The 20,558-nt window shown below is 40.2% G+C and overlaps 1 protein-coding gene across 1 annotated transcript in view; it reads right to left on the bottom strand.

The window, feature by feature from the left end:
• LOC141128354 (protein argonaute-3) overlaps positions 1-20,558 on the bottom strand; it is a 259,236-nt gene that overhangs the window by 141,205 nt on the left and 97,473 nt on the right. The window contains exons 4-7 of the mRNA XM_073615598.1: positions 19,511-19,719; positions 8,065-8,201; positions 3,292-3,426; positions 2,795-2,882 (exon numbers count right to left, since the gene is read on the bottom strand). Coding sequence (XP_073471699.1) covers positions 2,795-2,882; positions 3,292-3,426; positions 8,065-8,201; positions 19,511-19,719 — 569 coding nt within the window. The remainder of the gene's footprint in view (positions 1-2,794; positions 2,883-3,291; positions 3,427-8,064; positions 8,202-19,510; positions 19,720-20,558) is intronic.

The following is a 20,558-nucleotide window of genomic DNA, read 5'->3' as shown; positions in this document are numbered from 1 at the left end:
TAACATTTGCGCAAACCAATCAATATACGCTTATTGCGATTTTTTTTACCAAAAATATATATTGGCCTAAATTGAAGTTCGTTTTTTAAAAAAATTGGGGGAATATTTATTATAGCAAAAAGTAAAAAATATTGTTTCTTCTTCAAAATTGTCAGTCTTTTTTTGTTTTTAGCACAAAAAATAAAAACCGCAGAGGTGATCAAATACCACCAAAAAAAGCTCTATTTGTGGGAAAAAAGGACACAAAATTTGCTTGGGTACAGCATTGCATGCCCGCGCAATTGTCAGTTAAAGCGATGCAGTGCCAAATTGTAAAAAGTGCTCTGGTCAGGAAGGGGGTAAAATATTCCGGGGCTGAAGTGGTTAAAGTTAAACCTCACCTTTGCACCACAGGGACAAGGATGCTTTAGTAAAACAGCCATTGGGGGAAGTGGCAAGTCTCACAGGCAATTAAAAAACGCTTTTTGTTTACCTGGATATGCGCACAATGAGGGCAGGGGAGACATTTGAAATCTATTAGACACCTGCCACATGCTAAATCCAAACCACAGAGGTGGCTTTTTGGCCCTTGTGATAGCGTTAAAGTTTAAATGGTCAAAAAAGTCAAATGAAAATAAAACTAGTAAAAATAAATAAATAAAAAAGTATAATATACACACAATATAATATATATATATATATATATATATATATATATATATATATATATATATATATATACATATATACATATATACATATATACATACACACACACACACATACATACATACATATATATATATATATATATATATATATATACACATACACACACACACAGTATCTCACAAAGGGGAGTACACCTAAATATTTTATTATATCTTTTCATGTGACAACACTGAAGAAATGACACTTTGCTACAACGCAAAGTAGTAAGTGTACAGCTTGTATAACAGTGTCAATTTGCTGTCCCCTCAAAATAACTCAACACACAGCCACTAATGTCTAAACCACTGGCAACAAAAGTGAGTACAGGCCAGGCCTCACCATGGTCAACCGAAGAAGTTGAGTGCACGTGTTCAACATCATATCCAGAGGTTGTCTTTGGGAAATAGACATATGAGTGCTGCCAGCATTGCTGCAGAGGTTGAAAGGGGGGTTAGCCTGTCAGTGCTCAGACCATATGCCACATGATGCATCAAATTGGTCTGCATGGCTGTGTCACCTCAGAAGGAAGCCTCTTCCAAAGATGATGCACAAGAAAGCCCGCAAACAGTTTGCTGAAGACAAGCAGACCAAGGACATGGATTACTGGAACCAAGTCCTGTGGTCTAATGAGACCAAGATAAACTTATTTGGTTCAGATGGTGTCAAGCGTGTGTGGCAGCAACCAGATGAGGAGTACAAAGACAAGTGTGCCTTGCCTACAGTCAAGTGTGGTGGTGGGAGTGTCATGGTCTGGGGCTGCATGAGTGCTGCCGGCACTGGGGAGCTACAGTTCATTGAGGGAACCATGAATGAAAACATGTACTGTGACATACTGAAGCAGAGCATGATCCCCGCCATTCAGAGACTGGGCCACAGGACGGCATTCCAACATGATAACAACCCCAAACACACCTCCAAGACGACCACTGCCTTGCTAAAGAAGCCGAGGGTAAAGGTGATGGTCTGGCCAAGCATGTCTCCAGACCTAAACCCTATTGAGCATCTGTGGGGCATCCTCAAACGGGAGGAACGCAAGGTCTCTAACATCCACCAGGTCTGTGATGTCGTCATGGAGGAGTGGAAGAGGACTCCAGTGGCAGCTCTGGTGAACTCCATGCCCAAGAAGGTTAAGGTAGTGCTGGAAAATAATGGTGGCCACACAAAATATTGACACTTTGGGCCCAATTTGGACATTTTCACTTAGGGGTGTACTCACTTTTGTTGCCAGCAGTTTAGACATTAATAGCTGTGTGTTGAGTTATTTTGAGGGGGCAACAAATTTACACTGTTATACAAGCTGTATACTCACTACTTTACATTGTAGCAAAGTGTCATTTCTTCAGGGTTGTCACATGAAAAGATATAATAAAATATTTACATAAATGTGAGGGGTGTACTCACTATTGTGAGATACCGTAAATCATATACACACACATAAAATTAATATATATATATATATATATATATATATATATATATATATATATATATATATATATATATATATATATATATATATATATATATACATACACATACATATATCTATATCTATATACATACATACATACATATACACATACATACATACACACACACACACTCTCAATAAAATTGGGGATTATATTGTGTTTGTGTGCAATAAAATAAATTCTAGTGTTTTTTTTTTTGGGGGGGGGGGGTTGGTTTACAAAGAAATGTAGATTTGATAAACAGTTGCACAAATCTCATGTCCACATGAAAAAAAAAAAAAATTACAGCTAATGTTTTTTTATTCTACAGGGCCTCTTCAGAAAATATATAACGGTTTGGGGGTCTACGTAAATTTTAACGTGTGCGAAAAATGAAAAAAGTTCCCCAAAGAGAGACTTGGTAAATAGAAAAACAAAAACCATGGACCAGAGGCAAGTGCTACTTTGTTTTTATAGCACATCAGCATGACCTGGAATATGGTATTTGTGGGTGGTTATTAAGGTGCCAGATATTTTGTCTCTCTAGGCACCAAAGATGTAAACAGTAGGTATAACAGCAATTTTGTCCTGGTTAATATGCCCAATGCACTGGAATACAGCATATAAATAAGTATAACCTATATATAGCTTACGTTTGATGGCTGGCAGGCCTCCTTGTCACATTACAAACACGGTATTTCCGTCTCATTGTTCCACAATGAGTCACTTCAACCTTCAGACCTGTACCAATAAAAAAAAAATATATATATATATATATATATATATATATATATATATATATATATATATATATATATATATATATATATATATATTTTTTAATAATAAAACACATCTTACAATGTTAACAATGCCATATTTACTGTAAATTGGGAGGATAATTCTAATTCTGTCACCTTTATTCTCAGCATAACCAGGCTGAATTACTGATGTAGTTTAGAAATGCAGTAAAGATGCAACCACTATGTTATATTTATTTGTCAATGTCTTGTTATATATGATGACTGCAAAAAGGTTATACACATACCTTCCAAACAATTCTATGTGCAGACTGCCATTTTTCTTTTATAAATTAACCCCATATAAGGTCATCAATAAGGTCTAGGTTTGAAAGATTTTGAGCACATACCCTTTATCTCTTTGGTGAATTTTACCCGGTGAGAATCGGTCAGAGGTCGCGGTTGTTCATCTATGTTATGAATATCTAGAACTTCACACATAAACTGGATAACTGGTTGTGCTTTGTAGAAGGCAGTGGCAGAAACTACAATTAAAATAGAACATAAAAAAGTTCCATAAGCATTTTCTGATTACATATACCATATTTTCCAACTATCAAATGCACATAATCAACAAAGGACAACTAAAAATTTTATGAAAATTAATCACTTCTCTCTCAGACTGACATCCCAGACCACATTGTCTCTATGCCATATGGTGTGTTGAGAGGAGAAGCTTTCAAGACAGACCCATTGTTTATTGCCAAGTGGGAAGCCTCCCTACGCAGGACAGCAGACAACTGGCAGAAATGCTTTATATTCAACTCAAAACACTCTATGTCTTCCCCGGTAGACTTGCATCGTATGTTTCCTTCCTTATTTAAGACCTGTTGGAGGTGCAAGGGGAGTGAGGGATCTTTTTGCACATTTGGTGGAGATGTCACCTGATTTCCACATTTTGGCAAAAAATCTATTTCCTATAATGCATGGTGTATCTCCAATGTCCAAACTTCTCCTGAAATTGCCCTCTTGTCAAAGATCCCTGGTTCTTCTCAAGCATAAGGGAATCTTGCATCCCTGCATGTTGGCCGTACATGTCACTATCTCCAGGTATTGGAAAACTACAGCTCCTCCCCATATCCTTGAGTGGGCCCAAATACTTAATTACATTCTGGCAATCGAGACTCTTGTAGCAGAAGACAGCACGGACCCAGAACAAGTCCACACTACATGGACCTGTTGGGGGGGCTTATCGCGAAAACATAGTTTATTTAACGTTTCTGGCTATTAGATCTCCTTTGAGGGATCTTCAATTTATTCCCGTGATTTTTAGTTTTTTTGCTTTTGAAAAGATTCTTTCATAAAAGACTGTAGTTATTTTGCGGTTACAGGCAAATGCTTTTGTATACCGCACTTTACTCGAAGGTACATCTGAGCCTTCTATTGTTTATTGACTGTATTGTCTTTTCAGGAAATCTCACTTTACTACAATGTAATGTTCTCTGTGGTTTTCTACTACAGAATGTTTTTCTGTTCCTTGTACTACTTTGAAGGACCACAAGCTGTTCATCTTCATACAGAAGAAAAATGTAGGTGCACCTTTACTTGTATATACCAAATAATAGTGCGTAAACCTCAAATGTATAATTAAATAATAGCCCTCTGGCTTTCACACTGAAGAGACAGGAGCGGCTCTTTCAGGGCGCTTTGAAGGCGCTATTTTTAGTGCTGTAGAGCCTGCAAAGCGCCCCAGTGTGAAAGGGATCTTAGAGTTAGAGCATTTTTACAGACGAAAAACTCCTCTCAAAACCCACTAGTTCTGGGGGGTTTTTCCAACTAGAAAAACGCCCCTGCCAAAAACTGCTGATGACAACCTATGTGTGCATAGACACATAGGATAACATGCTGGGGAGTTTATTGATTGCAGAGAAAAACGTCTGAAGCCAAAAACAGCAGCTGTAAAAACGTCCAGTGTGCATGAGGCCTTAAAGTGCAACTAGACCTACAAATTAAAAAAACGCAAGCAGGCAGCTCTTTATTACAGAAGAGACATGCTGTCTCTTTTGCAATAAAGCACACTGTCTGATCACAGTCTTCTACTTCATGTACACTGAGTTGCACGGCTCTGTGTGCATTCGCGCCAGACTGCTACTGTGCTGGAATATGACAGACACTGAAGTGCATGAGAACAAGAGAAGTTATCCCCAGCCAGCCAATCAAGCAGTCAAAAACCCAGCGTCAGAAAAGAAACCTGGAGAGAAGATAATAACGGTCAATGAGGGATGTAACCACAACACCAAATATCTTGGAGGCTTTACTTTAACTGGGTTTGACAATCAGATTAGCTGTTGCCATTTTGTCCAGAGAGTGTGAGGTGTTCTTCCAGGTAAGGCTCACCAATGCAATGTTCACCAAGTAGGCAAATGCGAATGCTTCAAACCCTTCCAGCAGGTCATTTATAACCCTTTGAAATGGTGGTTGGTGTTGCCATCATCCTAAAACAGCATTACTATGAAATCCAATAATCCAAAAAGATTTTTCCTGTTTATTAGGGTGTTTGCCATTACCTCCTGCTCCAGTTCATGACTGTTAAATAGTGGGCGGCTGTCAGCTTATTTAACATGGGGCACGAAATAAGCATTAGAAGCAGTGATCATATTCAGCTTTCTGTAGTCCCTGTAGAACCTGGTCACCTGATACTTTTGAGAACCAGGACTCCCCAGTTAAACGGTTATGGTTTACTGAAAGCACCTCCAGTTTTTTTTGTTGAAGAGAGGTATAAATTGTTCTTCCGGTCTGCTCCCAATTTTCCAGTGTCAGCTAACAAGTCTAAAGCCTGGTACGTTAGGAGTTTTTTTTTTTTTTTTTTTCATTCAACCCAGTGGGTTGAACGAAAAAAAAAAAAAACTTGTAGCTCCGGTCAGAGCCACGGTATTAACAATCTGAAGTTAGCACAGTGATCTCCCCTGCTGAGCTGTTGTGTCCTGACAGGGTGCCATACACACGGGCCGAATGTCAGGCATTTTTTATTAACTGGGCTGATGTTCGCCCAACATTTGGCCCGTGTGCACGGGGCTTAACAGTGGGTCTGTTTCATCCGGTTTAGGTTGGCAGCAAACTGCCACTATTAATGCTATTCTTTTATTGTGTGTATGAGCTCTTTGTATCACTGGAATATTTTCGGTGTTCTTCCTCCTTCTCCCAAACTTACTGCATGGGCCAGGTCAATCAAGCACTTTGTGACTGTAGTTTTTGGTGCTACATAGGAGTAAAGCATACATCTTCCGAAACACACTGTACGTCTGCTTACTGGCAACGTGGTTGTTTCTGTATTTTTACTTGATCTGAGCCTGTGACATGTTCTCCAACACCATCCCAAACAGAGTCTCTATGTTGTCCTGGAACCTCAACACATAATCCTCAGTGCCAGCAATCTTGTACTCTTAGATCTCTTAAATTAGATCTAAGGGTACTCTCATTCACCTACTGAAAAGGAGTTTGAATGGCAAAAAGCCTGTGTACTTCAGAGTCATCTCTTTGTAGACAAACAGCAGGTGAGGCAAATAGCTTTCACAGTCCCTCCCTGTGACTAAAAGTCTTTAGCATCGGTTTCAAGGTCCCACTGAAACGGTCACCTAGGCCATTCATTTGTGGGTGGCCTTCCTGTCTTAACTAAAAAAAAAATAGTAGTGTGTACAAGGCTTTAGGGTACCCAGGGGCATAGTCCACTACTGTCAGGATGTTTTATTCTGCAGCACTCGGGCACAAAAAAAAAAAAAATATATAGTTTAAAAAACACAAGGTAACTAAAATAAAATTGACCCAAAGTCATTATAGCGTCTCTTCAATGCTAGGTTCACACCTATGCATTTGCACGGGCTGCTGCACCTGCACAAAAGGCAATATAAAGGACTCTGAACACAAACCACCTTCTGTCATCTCCACCTTAATATACGGTATATGATATTAAGGTGGAGATGACAGAAGGTGGTTGGTGAATGAATGTAAGGTATGAGCAAGGAGTTGGGGAGCTGGGAACGTTGGGGTGTTCTCAGCTTTCCTACACAGTATATAACCAAAATTCGAGTGCAGTGGAGTTTTACTTTAAAATGACAGAACTAGCAGTTTTGTAAGAACAGTTATGTCATTTCTCTAAAGGGTTATCCCTAGGCAAAACACTTTAAAAAAAATAAAAAAAGTAATGGTACATTATATAAAATGTTGTTCAAAACCAAAAAGACCGGTTTTTGCTGCCATTTGTGATGCCATACATGGAAATTACAAAAAAAATGCCATTTCGTATTATACAGTGTTAACGAAATCTATATTTACCCAGTTTTGTTTTATTTTATATATTGTGCATTAAGGATTATTACCACATTAGTAGTGCATTACATAAAGAGTATATTTATCCTTTAAATGAAGAACAACTTATTTTCCCAACTGTACAATTCCACCTTGACGCAGGCATCTGTTGCAAGACAACAAACTCCAGATTAGAGACACCCACACAAGCTGATTATCAAATACATGAACACAGCTAACCTCTTACAATCTGCAGCAAAAAGGGCCTTCCTGTCTCCTCGGAAACCAAATGAAGGCAGCAGACCATCTTCTAACAATATTGCGAAAGGGCTGAAAGTGGTCGCCGGCTTTGATGAAGGATTACCATCTATGGGTAATATTGGGTTGTATGTAATGCATTCCACAGTAATAAAACATTTTTTTGCTGTATTTATCAAAGAGGCAAAATGTACATGGTTACAGATCTGATTTTGTAAGGAAGCTAACAGACCAGAAATTAATTTTGATAAATATATGTTCATTCTTTACATTGCTTAAAGAGAAAGCTTATGATCCTTTACTGTGCAAAAAAGACATTAAGAAATTAATAGAAATATTAAGTTAATTTTGCCTTTTAACAGTTAAGTTTTGGGGCAATATTAGATATCCTGGTCAAGGATATCAATCACCACCCACAAAAAAGGCAGCTTTGATACAAAACGCTGTAAACACGGAGATGATACAGATAAGGGAAAATGTCTGATCCTGCAGAGAAGTCCAACTTGCTGTTTCGAAAAAGTGTAACCAAAGAAACAAATGTGTAATTTAAAATATAATTTTTTGATTGGTCTAGAAACTTTTTTTTTTGCAAGAGACATTATAGCATTCAGTCTACTTACCATCTATATTAAGCATCATTTTCCACATGGCAGGTCGGACAGATTGATGGAACCCAAACCAGACTTCTCTTCCACCCCCCAAGGGGTGATCATACCCTTCAGGTGCAGAAAAGAACGAGCGTCCTACAGGGGTGTACCTATGAGACCGGTAAAATATTTAATTGTACCAAAGTAACCAAAACAAGTACCAAGTACGTTTCCACAGTGTATAGCTTTAGATTCAGTTTCAAACACATTCCTTGAAAGGAAATTGCCAAGAACTCAGCCTTAGGTAAACTACAACTTTCAAAATTTTTAAAAATAAATCAAAACTATATATGTGCTGCTCTCTCATAGATGTGAAACCTCTAATAAATATAAAATTGTGCAACAAACACATCAGTGTAAAAAGATTACAGGAAAAAGTCCTTAAAGCCGTATTATTATTATACCCCAAAACAAAATGTAATTGCACTTTACCAATTCTTAGATGTGGTGACTGCATTAGGTTTCTTTTAATCTGTTGATCTGGCCAGTGAGTCTGGTATTTTTCAACTTTTTACAGACCAAGCTGTCCAGGAAAAGTGTCATAAATAGTCATATTTATTTAGGAAAAATCTTTATTCCAAAAGGGAAAAAAAAACAACTTTTGTTGCAGCAATTTAAAAGTGTTCGCATGAGTTTGACTTTAATTTGTTAGTCAAGGCCATGTAAATCTTCTAGTGCATCCATTACCCTTCCCACAATTTGACAATGATGCTATCCAAAAGGTGTTAGACAACTAATGCAGCCACCACAATACAGGTGAATTATCCCACAACCAGTGCTGCACCAAAAGGACTCACCAGAGAATGATAACCTTATGAGATTAAGGGTACATTCATATTGAACGTGGGTTTGAAATTGTACGAGTTCAGCTGAACCCGTATTTCAGTGCAAGTTTGGGGGCGATTTGAAAGACATCTGTGCGGGTTCAGGCACAGATGTCTATTGAAATCACCCCCAAAGTCGCCAAAAGCAGTGAAGGAACTACTTTTGGAAAACAGTGCGGCGTCTCAGAGTCAGCATCACACCGATTGAGACAGTGCCATTGCCGGCAATAGGCTGTGATTTGGAATGCAATTTGACATGTCAAATCGCGCCGATCTGAACAGGGGCTATGCCACACAGATGTCTTTCAAATCACCCCCTAACTGACACTGAAATGCTGGTTCGAAATAGTTCAGCTTAACTCGCACAATTTCAAACTCACCTTCAGTGTGAACGTATCCTTAAGGTTTGATGCACTTATGTATAATATCTCTTACCAGTTCTCTTCCTATTGCAACATGAAAGCAGGGGGGAAAACAAAACTTGCAGTAAAATGTAATATCATAATATCTTTTATTGGTTAAAACCAAGAAATCTAAACTTCCAAACCATTTAAGGCAATATGTGCCTAGAACACTCTTACTGACATATTTTGTCACAAATGGACTTTTTTTTTTTACAAAATCCATTTGTGAGAAACACATCAGTAGCAAGGTCCTTGGCACATAGTTTGTAGTCCCGCTAAAAGTCTACGGATTTGCACTAGCCCACTAAGGAGAATTCTGAAGTGAGGCAGTGTGTGCTGGCTGCTGACACTCTGGGGAATTGCATGTCCTATCTGCAATAGAAGAAATAAAAGATACAGTCACCGGCAGAACCCACTCTTTAAAAATGGGGAACATCAGAATATGGGAATTTGGAAGCCTATATTGATTCCAGGATGAATAAACAGTACTTGCAAAAAAAGCCCAACACTAGGAATTAGGTAACTAGGTAAAATTCCTGGGGAAGCTCACAATGTCTGAAAAGATGACGATCTAGAAACCTCCAGATGAGATGCAGCAGAGTTAAGATGAAAAGACCAACTGAGGGATCACAGAGAAACTGTGTTATAAAAACAAGGAATAGGCAAGCAGATTTATCCATGAGGAGATTCTACTCAAGTTGGGGAAAAGCAATAATTCCCAACCTGGCCAGAATCTGGAGTTAGCGAGACTTCTTGGTTTGAAGAAGCCTCTTGGTGCCGGTCCAAATTCCAGATATTCTAACGCAGAGGGAGACTCAAGGGAAAGCACGAGAAGAGCAACCATGTTGAATGGAATTCCTAAACAAACCAAAAATCAATAAAAAAATGTTAGGGGCAAAGGTCCAGAATAAATGTAAATAGGACCTTAGAGCAGTGGTTGTCAACTTATGAGCTCAAATGCGGCCCCTGACATCACCAAAGGGCCACACAATGTTCAACATATGTAATGCATGAGATTACTATCATAAACTGCAGACCTAATAAAGGAAACAAGGGTCAGAGAGTGTGGACAGGCTACATTTTTTGGTTAGGGATAAAAATCCCTCAGAAGAGGGATAGGGTTAAATATAGCCAAATACCACGAGGGGTATAACCATCTGTGACTGACAAATAGGCTCTCCTGCAGATGCAGTGTGTAATGTAATGCGATTTGATTTTCAAGGGTAGGATGCTGCCAGAGTAGAAATCCAATCACAGAGTGTAGCGTATCAAAACAAAGTGGGCGAAAAGCACATGGGAGTGCAGGAATTCCAGAAAGGAAGCTAAACAAAGTACCTGATGCAAGGCTTTGGTGGTGTGTAAATTACAAGGGAAAGGATGAGCATTTAAACTGCAAGAAAACCTCCAAAGGGACCCAGCTGGATGAACAAAGTCCCTCATTTAACAAAAAAGGGGTGTACTTTCATGCTGGAGGCTAAGCAGATGAGACAGAGGACTTCTGGCGCAAGACCTGCAGCTCGAGTGGAAGGTTGACTGTGATAGTACCTCATAGACTATTGTATTAGCAGATAAAGAATGTTTCTGCACCCCACCCCAATATTTCCTGAGTTAAGGCAAGCGGGCAGCCTGAGCACCAGAGGCATGAGGACCAACACTGTCAAAGAGAGAATCAAAGGGATGCCTATCCTAAAAGCGTAAGTAGATCAAATGTTCCTTAAAGTGGAGTTCCACCCACTTTTACAACTCTTCAGCATCCCTCACTAAACTGTGCACTGTAAACGAATTGGATACTTTATTTTTTTCTCAGCACCTACTGTATATCTGCTGTATTAATTTTTCACTTCCTCCTCCCTGTCCATGGCCCATCGCATCATTCCCTGTTTGCAATGCCTTCTGGGAAGGGACGGCAACTTCCTCTGACACTGCCGTTGCTATGGAAATCTGACCTGACCTATTACACTGCTTGTGCTGCACTGAGCATGTGCGAGATCTGCAAGGATGAGATACAGGAAGAAATACAGTCTGGCTTCAGATGCTCACACTTAAGATGGCCACAGCCTGCTGTAAGTTTATAAAATAACAAACTACTGCTATAAACTAACAAAAACAGACCTTAGTTTACAGACTAACTTTACTAGAATACATTAAGCTTGTGTATTATAGGGGTATTTTTATTTAAAAAATATCATTTCGGCCGGAACACCACTTTAAGCATATGCTTAGCATACCAAGCACAAAGCTAAAGTGACCTAGGCATCTCAACACCCATGCGAGACACACGTTTAGAAGCTTGCAAGAGACAAATCACAGCTGTACCACAGGTTTCCAGACATTTGTTCCAAAAGCTCCAAGACATGAGTGGTTGTCCTTTATCTAAAGGGGTCTCCTAAGAGACTTGACGCATAGCGACATGGATTTACAAAGCCTAGTCACTAAATGTGTTTGGTGGTATGTTCATTAAGGTAAATAACTAGAGCATCTACAGTGGACATATACAACAAATAAATTCCCTTTCCAGTTATCAGAGGCATGTTTTACATATCAAACTGGGATAGTCTTTACATCTGTACAGTTTTGAAAGACCCTACGTGCCAGAACAGAAGGTTGATCCTCCAACTGCAGGGTGAAAAGACAGCATCAGATTACTAACATCTCCTGGTAAATCTGAGTCATATGGAGTTTGCTGAAATTCAGAGTCCTCATATCATCTTTTGAAGAAACTGTATCAGAAATGGTAATAAGGGAATCAAGCACACTTAGGTGCAGGTCCAGTAGAGTCAGAAGAGGATTCTGTCATTGATGATGCTGGAACGCACTTAGAGCTTCTGTGAAAAGAGTTCTTCACAGACCGATACAATTCAAAAGTAGATACTGGAGGTCCTATGGACACATTATTATTATTTCTATTATTATACAGGGTTTATATAGCGCCAACAATTTTTGCAGCGCTTTACAACATGGGCGCAAAGGGTACAGTTACAATGCTATTCAATACAGGAGGGATCAGAGGGCCCTGCTCGTTAGAGCTTACGGTCGAGAAGGGACGGTCAAGTGGAACAAAAGTTAACAGCTGTGGGGGATGATCAGATGGAGAAAATGATAATAAAGTTGTTAGGTGTGGGTAGGTTAGGCTTCTCTGAAGAGGAGGGTTTTCAGGGATCGTCTAAAAGCTAATAGGGTAGGAGATAATTAGACAGATTGGGGTAAGGTGTTCCATAAGATTGGAGAGGCTCTGGAAAAGTCCTGGAGGCGAGCATGGCAGGAGGTGATGAGGGTGCTAGAGAGCAGGAGGTCTTGAGAAGAACAAAGAGAACGATTAGGTTGGTATTTTGTGACTAGGATAGCGATGTAGCTGGGGGCAGAGTTGTGGATGACTTTGTAGGTAGTTGTTAATATTTTGAATTTAATTCGTTGGGTGAGCGGAAGCCAGTGGAGAGATTGACAGAGACGAGTAGCAGACAAAGCGATTGGTAAGGTGGATTAGTCTGCCAGCAGCATTCATGATAGCTTTAAGGGGGGATGGACTATGTAGAGGTACCGTAAGCCAATGAGGAGGGAGTTGCAGTAGTCGAAGCGAAAGATGACAAGGGAGTAAATTAAAAGCTTTGTTGTGTCATTGATTAGAAAGGGCCGTATTTTGGAGATATTGCGGAGGTTGAGGTGGCAAGATGTGGACAGTGATTGGACGTGGAGCTTAAAGGAGAGTTCAGAGTCCAGGATTACACCTAGGACCTTAGCATGTAGGAATGGGTTATAGTTGTGCCATCGATTTTGACAAAAAGATCAGGGGAAAAGGTACGAGGGGGAGGAAAAATGCTAAGTTTGGTTTTAGATAGATTAAGTTTGAGGAAGTGGTGTGACATCCAGACTGATATATTGGATAGTAAATCAGTGATACGAGAGCAGACTGAAGGAGTGAGCTGAGGGGTAGAGAAATAGATTTGAGTGTCATAAGCGTAGAGATGGTAATGGAAGCCAAGGGAGGCCATCAGCTGACCCAGGGAGGAGGTGTAGATTGAAAATAGGAGAGGTCCAAGAACAGAACCTTGTGGGACCCAAACAAAGAAAGGAAGAGGAGAGGAGGAAGTAGAATTTTAGGCAACGCTAAAGGTGCGGTTGGATAAGTAGGAAGAGAACCAGGGAAGAGTACAGTCACGGAGACCAAAGGCGTGGAGTTTTATGAGGAGGAGGGGGTGGTCAAACATATCAAAGGCAGCAGAGAGGGCCAGGAGTAAGAGTACTTAGTTTTTTACTTAGTACTTAGTAGTTTTAGGACAGCAGTTTCTGTGGACTGTTGAGGACTAAATCCAGACTGAAGGGGATCAAGAAGGCTATTATCAGCAAGGTAGTCGCTCAGTCGGTTGTAGACCAGATGTTCAAGGAGTTTGGATAAAAAGGGGAGCAAGGAGATGGGGCGTAAGTTGGTAAGATTGGATGGGTCCAGTGAGGGCTTTTTAAGTATGGGGCTGACAAATGCATGTTTTAGAGAGTTGGGGAAGATGCCAGAAGAGAGGGCGAGAGTGAAGATGTGGGTTAGAGAGTGAAGAATAGAGCCAGAGGGTGAACGTAGCATTTGCGAGGGAACAGGATCCAGGGGGCAGGTGGTAAGATGGGCGTTAGTAAGCAGTTTAGCAACCTCGTCTATTGTGGTGGGGTTGAAAGAGGGAAGTAATGATTGTACCTGTGGGCATGAAGTATAAAGCGTGGAGGGTATTTGAACAGTAAAGATCTCCTCGCGAATTGTATCAATCTTCTGTTTGAAGTGATTGGCGATCTCCTGGGCAGTGAGTTGGTGGGTGTAAGCAGTGAAGGACGAAGTAGAGAGTTGAAGGTAGAGAAGAGTTGACGGGGACGGGATGATAAGGTGTTAACGAGAGAGATAAAGTAGGTCTGCTTGGCAGTGAGGAGGCAGGAATTATATTTTTGGAGGGCAGATTTATACTGGCTGAAATCTTTCTGGGACTTAGTCTTACACCACAGGCGCTCAAGAGCACAGCTGTGTTTTTACAGACTTCTATTGTCATCCGTTTGCCAATGTTGAAGGGGACGGGGCCTAAATCTGTGTGTAGTGAGGGGGCCAGTGTGTCCAGTGAGGTTAGAAGTTAAGTGTTGTAGACAGAAGTGGCTAGGTTGGTGCAGGACAGGGCAGGGTGCGGTTCTGTCAGAGGTGGTCAGTAGCAGAGTAGAGAAGAGAAGGGTTGAGATGGCGTAGGTGTCTACGGGTAACTGTTAGGCAGTGGAAGGGAGAGGAGAGGGAGAGAGTGAAACTAATAAGGTAGTATTAGTTTATTCTGAATTCCTTGAGAATGATCGTGGGGATTTCAGAAGCGAGAAAGTAGGGTAGCCATGCAGAAAATTCATTAAGAAAGGTTGATAATGGCCCAGGGGGCTGGTAGATCACAGCTATCCTTGAAGTCCTAGCCTCACGTGGTACAGCTATATAGAGGACTCTTATGAGGATTAACCTATAAGAATAGGAGTTCCCAGGATCTATGGACAGGTGTCAGTCACTTCTGGAGATACAGAGAGCTCTTCCCTAGCAACAATGGAGTATTATGGGCTGAAGTCAACCATAGCAGTGAGATTTTCCTTTGTATGCAATTTCATGTATATTCATTAACATAAAAAAAAAAAAAAAAAAAAAAGAAAGAAAAAGAAGATGTTGCACTGTGTAGCAGTAACATATAGGTCCAAAATAATGCAAGACCTCACTTACTCACAAACCCGAGCAGTTGATGCTAAAGAGTTGTAGGTGGCCAGAGGTCACAAAGTCACTGTAGGCTGGCAGTGGAACGAGACCAGAGAGTGGTTTATCCATGAAGTGCTTGAAAAGCAGGAGCAGTAGTTTCCTTAAGGCTCAACGGCAACAGAAAGAACGCAGAGAGTATGCTCAATACTCCACCTAGTAGAGGACATGAGGGCTCAGTTACCCCAGTCTTAACTAATACTGCTGTTGGATGGCAATGGTAGGAATATTAAAATGGCACCCAACAGTACTTATAACTCAGAGAAGCAACATCTAGTGGCAAGAGAAAATATATCAACCCCCCGAAATTAAAGAAGTATTAAACTCAAAACATTTTTAATATTGCTGTTTACCAATTCTTAGATATGGTGGCTGTATTAGTTTACCTTTTGGACTCTTTCTTCTATATTCATCTAGTAATCCAGTCAGCAATTCTTTTGTTTTTCACAGCACAAACTCTCCAGCAGAATGTATCAGTTTACATGGATGAGACAAATCACTTAGATTACCAGGCGAAAACAGAGGGGAAAAAGTCAAAGAAAATAAAACTGATGCAGCCATCGCATCGAATGATTGTTAAGCTGCATTATATATTACATTTTTGGTTTTGGGTTTAACCCTTTCGCTGCCAGGTCTGTACTCCATGGGGACTTGACAGCGGGAGGTTTTACACACAGTCCCAGTGGCTAAAGCCACTGGGACTGTGTGTAAATCTGACAAGCAGACTCCTGCCTGTCAAGTGGAGCATTCGGGTGTCTCGCTGCCACCCGATTGCTTCCAGACACCACCAGTAATAGGGCCCCCACATGCGCCCCCGCCAGCTTGGGCTCCACTTGTACATCTGTGGGCTTGGGACTGACATAGCAGGTGCACCGGGTAGAGGGGCGGGAGAAGAGCAGACACACGTTTTATGTTATCTTCAGAACTAAAATGATTTTTTAAGCATGTGTGCAAAAACAGCTCTGACAGTAAAAGCGTGAATACAGCTTTAACTGGCATTCTGCAGTAATTTGCCATAAAATGTGATCTTATCCTCATCTAAGTCACAACCTCAGACAAAAACTATGTGCATAAGCTGAAAACACAGGATAACTGGAGGAATAAGTGAAACCTTCAAAGTGTTTCTAAAAGGCAGAAGTGATCAGAACAATATCTCTAAGGCCCCCTTTCACACTTGTGTGACTTTTCCTGTGACTTTGGACAGCAGTCTCGCATGTCAAGTCATACTCCGTGATTCCCAATGATAACCATTCATATCTGTGTGACTTCAAATTGCACCGACTTCAAAGTAGGCCCTGTACTACTTTGGTCCAACTTTGATGCGAGTTGAGGTCCATGGATCTCAAGTTTATACAGGCATTCCCTGAAATTGTGGCAAAATCTCTGTAAAAATCGTGTCAAAGTTGCAGTAGTGTGAAAGGGGCCTAAGTAGATTGTTTTAATGCCTTCCTGGGAATTTTCTTTTTGGGATCATATATAAAACAATTTTACACATATTTTTTGGATCACAAATGAACTTTATTTCTGGAGCCTATTCGTAGTTATTAATTCTGCAGCATGCACTTTTTTTCTGTATTTATAGCCCTTTTTTTGCACTTTCAGCTTTTGCAGAGTATTTGTCATTGAATTTCATTAGCTTGTATTATGATATACACTATGAGATATGTTGGACTGATATTTATTATTAGATTTGATTGCATTTATCACGGTTATTTGCCATGTTTATGGTGTTTGGGATAATAGATCTGTGTTGCTTGTTTTTATTTTAATATTTCTTAGTGATTCACCAAAACTCAGGTGGCAAAGATCTTTTTCGATCCTTTTGCTTCCCATCAATATCCGAGGCGTTAGATTTTTCTCTTCTTAAATCACTTCCGGTTTACCCAGGGCCATTTTTTAAAAATCTACAGCACTCAAAAACATTGATCTTGGTGTTTTAAACGCTTTTAAAAAAAAGTGTTACTAAACCCAGTATTATGAAAATAGTTCATCCGCCCACAGCTTATAAATCATCTTTTTACATTAAAATACTGTGACTATATACCTTTTTGGATGATCTGTATACCACGGTTACATCATAAACTGTACAGTTTCTTCAGTGCTGTGTATTAAGGAAGGAGGAGATTTTCACTGCAGCCTGTATACACATCCACATGTGTGTCAATATCATGTGACCTGGCTATCTCCGAGAACAAGAAACTGTTCTCTCCAGTATAAAAGACAACTGAGCATGTACAGGTCGGCTACTCTGTCTGTGTTAGCTGGCTTTCCCCAGATAGACAGTGCAGGAGGGGGAGGATCTATGCATATGGGATAAAACAGTCTTTTTACACAATGCAGAGAATTAACCCCTTAAGTTCCACAGTGAGTATAACAAGCATGCTATGCTGCATATACAGACTGATTTTACTGTTGTGGGTTTAGTAACACTTTAAAGGACAGAGGAAGTATTTGGAGTCTCCAGATCTCTCCATAAAGCATACCTGTCACAAGGATGTTTACATTCCCTGTGACAGCAATTAAAAAAAATATATATAGATAAAATAAAAAACAATTTAAAGCAACAGTGTAAAGATAATAAAAATAAATACATCATTTAAAAAAATTTAAGTGCCACCACCCCCTATGCTCGCGCACAAAGGTCGAATGTGTGCGTCAATCACACACCCACACAGCGATCATCCCACACATGAGGTATCACGATGAACGTCAGATCATGAGCAGTAATTCTAGCACTAGACCTCCTTTGTACATCTAAAGTGGTAACCTGTAAGGGGCTTTTAAAGCGTTGCCTATGGATAATAAAATTCACGTTGTTTGTCCCCATTGCTCACGCATGAACAATTTTAAATAGAGTGACATGTTTGGTATCTATTTACTCAAAGTAACATCAGCTTTTATATTTTAAAAAAATGGGTTATGCATTGTCATTTTTTACAGTGTATTTTTTTACCAAAAAAAAAAAAATTGAAACGATCGTCATTTTATGCTCTAGGGCCTCTGCTTAAAAAAAATATATAATGTTTGGGGATTCCAAGTAATTTTCTAGCAAAAATGACTGATTGTTACATGTAAACAAAAAGTGCCAGAAAAGGACTGGTCTTGAAGTGATTGAAATCCTTGCAATGTGCATAGATAACCCAGAGGGGAATGGTGTTTTTTCTCAACAAAGTAGTTAGTTACTCTTTAGCCACTTGACCTTTACCCCCTTCGTGCCGAGACAATTTTTTTACCATTCAGCACTATCCTACCTTAACTGGCAATTGTCAGTCACGCAACACTGTACGCAAATTAAATTTATATAATTTTTTTCAGACAAATAGAGCTTTCTTTTGCCGGTATTTAAGCAGTAAACAATGATCACATGATATCTGGGCCGATTACAGTAGCCCGATTCCGAGCATTGTGACACGAGGAAGTGAGGAAGGCACATGAGCGGAATGACATACCAGTACGTTGTCCAGAAACAGAGCCACCAGCCAGCAGTAAAATTACTACTGCTGGTCAGCAAGTGGTTAGACCTAACTAACCTTAAATACTGCCCCCTCCTCTCTCCTAACACCTATGCTGACTAACCTGTATAAAAAAGATGTACAGTATATAACTTGGCTATTTTCAGCCCATTCCAGTCCGGACATGTAATTCGCCTCCCTTGTGTCAACCAGTAGTGGTTGCAGAGGACAGGAGGAAGCGCTGACAAGAGATGGGCCATAAGCGCCTCTGGGTGACATCATTGCTCCAGGCTTTACCAGCTATTGTTGAGCACTCTCTCCTCTGCCCTGCAGCCATGGCTGGCTGACACAGGGAATCACATGACCGGCCCCAAGCGGGATGTGCCCCCCCCGAGGTTAGTGCAAAATACACATTCTATCTTACACCGAAAACACCAAAGCCATGAAGGTGAGCTCCGGGCAAACTGCTAAATACACAGACTGAAACCATTTTGGAGGATAAGGCTGTTTTACTGCACAGCGAGCTGACTAAGTAAAGAGTAAGAACTAATGGTGCTACCTTCTAGGCTCTCTATTAGAAACCTAAATAGTTAGGCAGGTTAAATAGCTCACATATCATTAGGGCTCCTTCACACCAGCAGTGTTGGGCAGCATTTTTCAATGCAAAAAACAGGGCAAATATACTTCTGTCTGATGGCTTTAGTAAACACCACACTGCTTTGGTGTAAGCTGCAAAAAAGTAAAGGTGTAGGACATGTTGCATTTTTGTGCAGTGGTGTGTGTTCAACGCGTTTTAAAGCATTGCAACACACTGTAGCACAATATGCATTTAACCAAGCACCAGCATGCATGTTATGAAAGTGATAACACGCTCTGATATGAATGAGTCCTTAAATACACAAGGTATCATCAATTTTAAGTAAAATTTCAATGGTCCCTTAAAATAAAAGGGAAAAGTATTTCAAGGATATGGTTTGCTAGCTCTGTACGTACTTCATGGAGGGCAGATGGCGTAACACAACATCAACGGCGTGGACTGGGTTGGTACTTATTGGCTTGTCCAGTTCCAATGGTTCGGGGAGGGACCTTCCAGTTAGTACTTCATGCAATAGGTGCCAGCTTATTCGAGAAACAAATTTGATGGAGACCTTAAAGGGACGATCTTTTCCTCCTTCTCCTGGTAATGTTACATCCAAATCCACCTAACAAAAAAGAAACAAAAATCTGTACAGATTTGTAAAGGAGGAGATGGCATAGACACAAAAAGGCATATTTCAGTAGAGGAGCACACATAACTACAGCTAAATAAGGCATTCTTGTATTTAACTCTTAAAGCTTGAGTCATACTTGTGCGATGTGGAAATCCTACGAATCCACTGCCGGTTCCCACATTGCACCCGACTCACACAGCAATTCACACTGCCATATACAAACTGCCAGGAGTGTCAATACATTGTTAACAACACACCCATTTTAGCTAGTATATCACACTGCGAACTGTCTGTTCCGACATTAATCGAATCGCATGGGTGTGAACACCCATGCAATCCGATTCTGGTGCGGACCAAAAAAAGGGTCCTGTGCGAGTTTGGTCCGAATACGATGCAATACTATCTATATGGCTGAAATTGCATTGCACAGACATTGCATGCGATCTGCAGTGCGCTGCAAATCACATACGATCTTGCAGAGCGCGCTGGTGTGAACCAGCACTCACACTCTTAAAAGCTAAACTGGCAAAGAGAAACTAAGTTTTTTCTTAATATCCTTGAAATCAGTAAAAATTTAAAATTTAATTTAAAAGGATATTGCTGCAGCACATCAGCATATGGACACATGACCAATGCTCAGGCGCTGCTTACCTGGCAGAGGAGATCTTGAGAGGGAACAATGCGCAGACATAGCATGACGAGCATTATAGAAAAAGGTATACATGCAACCTCTCATTAGCTTTTATATACAGTTCGGTCCATATATATTTGGACACTTTGGATACTTCTGGCTCTGTATGCCACCAGAATAAAAATAATAAGAAACAATC

The sequence above is a fragment of the Aquarana catesbeiana genome, linkage group LG02 (genome assembly GCF_042186555.1).
Source record: "Aquarana catesbeiana isolate 2022-GZ linkage group LG02, ASM4218655v1, whole genome shotgun sequence".
NCBI lineage: Eukaryota > Metazoa > Chordata > Amphibia > Anura > Ranidae > Aquarana > Aquarana catesbeiana.
The sequence above is the reverse complement of the archived record's forward strand: the minus strand, read 5'-3'. Positions and strand labels throughout refer to the sequence as shown.